At 35.7% G+C, this 3,251-nt stretch overlaps 1 protein-coding gene across 1 annotated transcript; it reads left to right on the top strand.

Annotated features, from left to right (window-relative positions):
* Nucleotides 1–568: 568 nt before the first annotated feature.
* On the top strand, nt 569–2,223 carry LOC143918597 (uncharacterized). The gene is made up of 4 exons (XM_077440537.1): nt 569–654; nt 739–862; nt 949–1,057; nt 1,931–2,223. The coding sequence occupies exons 1-4, from the start codon at nt 569–571 to the stop codon at nt 2,221–2,223; spliced, it is 612 nt and encodes a 203-aa protein (XP_077296663.1).
* Nucleotides 2,224–3,251: the final 1,028 nt, after the last annotated feature.

The following is a 3,251-nucleotide window of genomic DNA, read 5'->3' as shown; positions in this document are numbered from 1 at the left end:
GTTAATATAAAAACATCTTAGAAATACAGAAGAATTAAAAAATAAAATATTACTACGAACTAAGCCAAAATGAATATAAAAGAGCCTTGTAAAAAAAGCACGCGTAGTGATGTTTGGCGTTTCAAAATGGCGGCGGAAACCGGAGCGTTGGAGTATATAGTAAAAAAAAACGTGTTTAATCTGTGTTTAACTTAATTTATCAACATATCCACGACAGTTTCTAAGCATTGCAGTACCAAACAGGCATTTCAAAATTTTTCAGTGACGACTACGTGTCAACCACAAGTTTATGAGTCACTTTGAACGTCCAAGTCACTCGACACGTGTCAGTCCGGTATTAATGATAATTCATATTCAGCATTACAATGAAAGTGCGTTCAAAATATTAAAAAAGTTGCACGGGTTGCATGTTCGAGAATGCGTGCTGAGTCAGATGACGCTATGACGTCATATGAACATACACATACGCTGTCGTGTACCTTTTTTGAGCTTGGAGTTACTTTTCATGGCGATCGACTTGTAATAAGAATCTTATAGGAATTTTTGCTGTTTTTTTTTAATACTACGGATGAAAGAAACACCCAATTTGATGCATCTGATCATGTTGATGGCTCAAAATTACGACATAAATTTAGATATGCGAGCCGCCATCTTGTGAAGCTAATTAGTAATCGGTGAATTTGAATCGGATCGGTCGGCTCGGTAATGGCGAAAATTGGCGCGAAAACCGATCTACAGGTACAATTATGACCTTGAGGCAAATTGGGTTCTCGTCCGTCAAAAGATGGATAATTTGTTCGACAATTTGTTCGCTAACAAAGTTGTACAATCACAGATGAATAAAGTGCGACATAAAGTATCGGTAAACGGGGGGGCGTGTGGCCATTTTAATGGTCGATTTCGTTGAACAGGTGCTGTAATATGATAATGAGCAAAAATAAATTGAAGATACCTGGCAATGGCGTCAAGACGAGCGCCGAGAGATCCTGGCGCGATAAACGGCTGCAGCGAAATGGCAGAGATGAGTGTGCAGTTTCTCCTCCTTTGGTGCATCACCGTAACAAGCTGAAACACAGCCATGTGCACTTCATATTAAAGCCTTCCAAAATATAGCTACATACTGACATAGATAGTTTAATTCGATATTTGTGTGGTATACTAGATAAGATATAATACATACATATCTATAACAAAAAAAATGAAATATATTTTTCATGAACTCATCGGGTTGCAACTCACCACTTTTATAATTAGCTCTAGCAGCTAAAATTAATATGGTGCTTTCCTTTACCTGAAGGCCTTATTTCAAAATGATTTTTTTTATTTTTTCCGCATTTATAAACAATAGAGATTAAACGGTTCGGTGATTACTGGTCACAAATTACTCGTCACAAAGTCACTAAAATCTCTATAACGGAACATCTGGCAGCCGAAAAGTCCATCATACTAGCGATAACTATCATAGTAACGAGAACTTGAGTGCCAAATATTGTGTATTCGCGATTTTCATGGCAAAAATTGTCTTTGTGACCACCCCAATGTGACGAATAGTCAAATTACCAGATTAAACATAAGTAAAAGGATTGAGACAAGGAGATATCACATCTCCCAAGCTATTCTATGCGGTGCTTGAGGGTGTTTTCTAAAAGTAGGTCTGAACATCTCTTGAGTCACTTTCAGTTCAAAGACGACATAGTACCAGTGGCGGCTCGTGCATATGGGCTGCAGCCTCCCAATACAGTACAAATGCATGCTATTTTTGTCGTCCCCATGGGCTGCGGGGCTGCAGACCTACCAGTATAGTACATATTCAAGCTATTTTTGTTTTCATTCGATCAACGGTTTGGTACTACAGCCTGAATAATCTCTGCAGCCCCCCCCCCCCCCCCACTATGAAATCTCACGAGCCGCTACTGCATAGTACTAATAGCTCGCGAACCAGTTGATTTACTTACAAAACTTACACAACTGGACAGGGGAAGTGGAAAAACAGGACGTAAAATTAACGTAGATAAGTCTAAATTAATTTATAATAAATATTGCATGACTGATAGTATTACATTAGGCAATAGGATAGTAGAAGTAGCTGAAAATCATTTATATCTAGGTCAAATCATTAACATGTTCGGTAATAAGGAAAAGGAAATAAAGAGACGTATGAAATTAGGATGCAGTGCATTTGAGCGAATGAGTGCCGTTATCAAATCAATAATATTACTGTGACTGAAGAAAAAAAATAGTACAAACACATTAGTCCAAACAAATGGCGGCATTTTCGATACAAATTGAGCGTAAATGTATGGAAACTTGCTCAAGACAAAAGTTCTACTTCCGGTTGTCGGATTTTGTTCAAATTTTTATTAATTAAAATCACATAATAAATATCAAGAAGATTCAAATAATTTAAAAGGTCAAAATAAAATAATGAAATATTGTTTAAAAAAAAATACTACTTCCGGTTTACGAATTCTGACCAAAACCTTTAGTACGTAAAGAATACAAATATAAATTTTCAGTTTGATACGTTCAGGGGTGTGGACAGAGTAGTGGCGACAACATTTTTGACCTTTCTAAGAGGAAAAAATCCTATTTCCGGCCTATGAAATTTAATGATTTTTTTTTATTTTCATCACATTGATACGAGAATTATACTTGAATTTTTTCGTGACAAGCACACATGTTTAAGGGGTCGAAAAAAATAGTCGAAGAAAAATCGAACAATAGTAAACTGGCATTTCCGGTTAACAGATGCTTACCAAATTTTATAAATAACTTGGTATTCAGCTTAAACTTTTAGATATAAAATTTTAGTTCAATAAACCGAAAGGTTTTTTCGAAAAACATAAAAAAACTTCGGTTCTCTAGAGTAAAAGTACTACTTTCGGTTCAGATAAAAATATTTAAAAAATATCACTTTATAAAATTTATAATTTATATTACAATTAAAAAAATTTCATATTGATTCGGTTGGTGGTTCGGGAGATAATTTAATTCAAAAACTTTTGAAAAGTGGACAACTATAAGGGGAGGTACCATTTCCGGTCAATTTAAAAAGATAGGACTCGATAGGACTAAGGGTGTTCAAAAAATCCCCAAAATACACACACACACACACACACACAAACACATTTTTCTAGATCATGAAAACGTGATCAATAATCGATTCTGAGTTCGAATCAGTCAAAATCTCGAGTTCGAATTTTCGCATGATCAGCGTGTCTTGCCAGTGATGACGTATGGGTGTGAAACTT

Source organism: Arctopsyche grandis, chromosome 11 (genome assembly GCF_051622035.1).
Source record: "Arctopsyche grandis isolate Sample6627 chromosome 11, ASM5162203v2, whole genome shotgun sequence".
NCBI lineage: Eukaryota > Metazoa > Arthropoda > Insecta > Trichoptera > Hydropsychidae > Arctopsyche > Arctopsyche grandis.
This window is presented reverse-complemented; position numbering and strand designations above follow the sequence as displayed.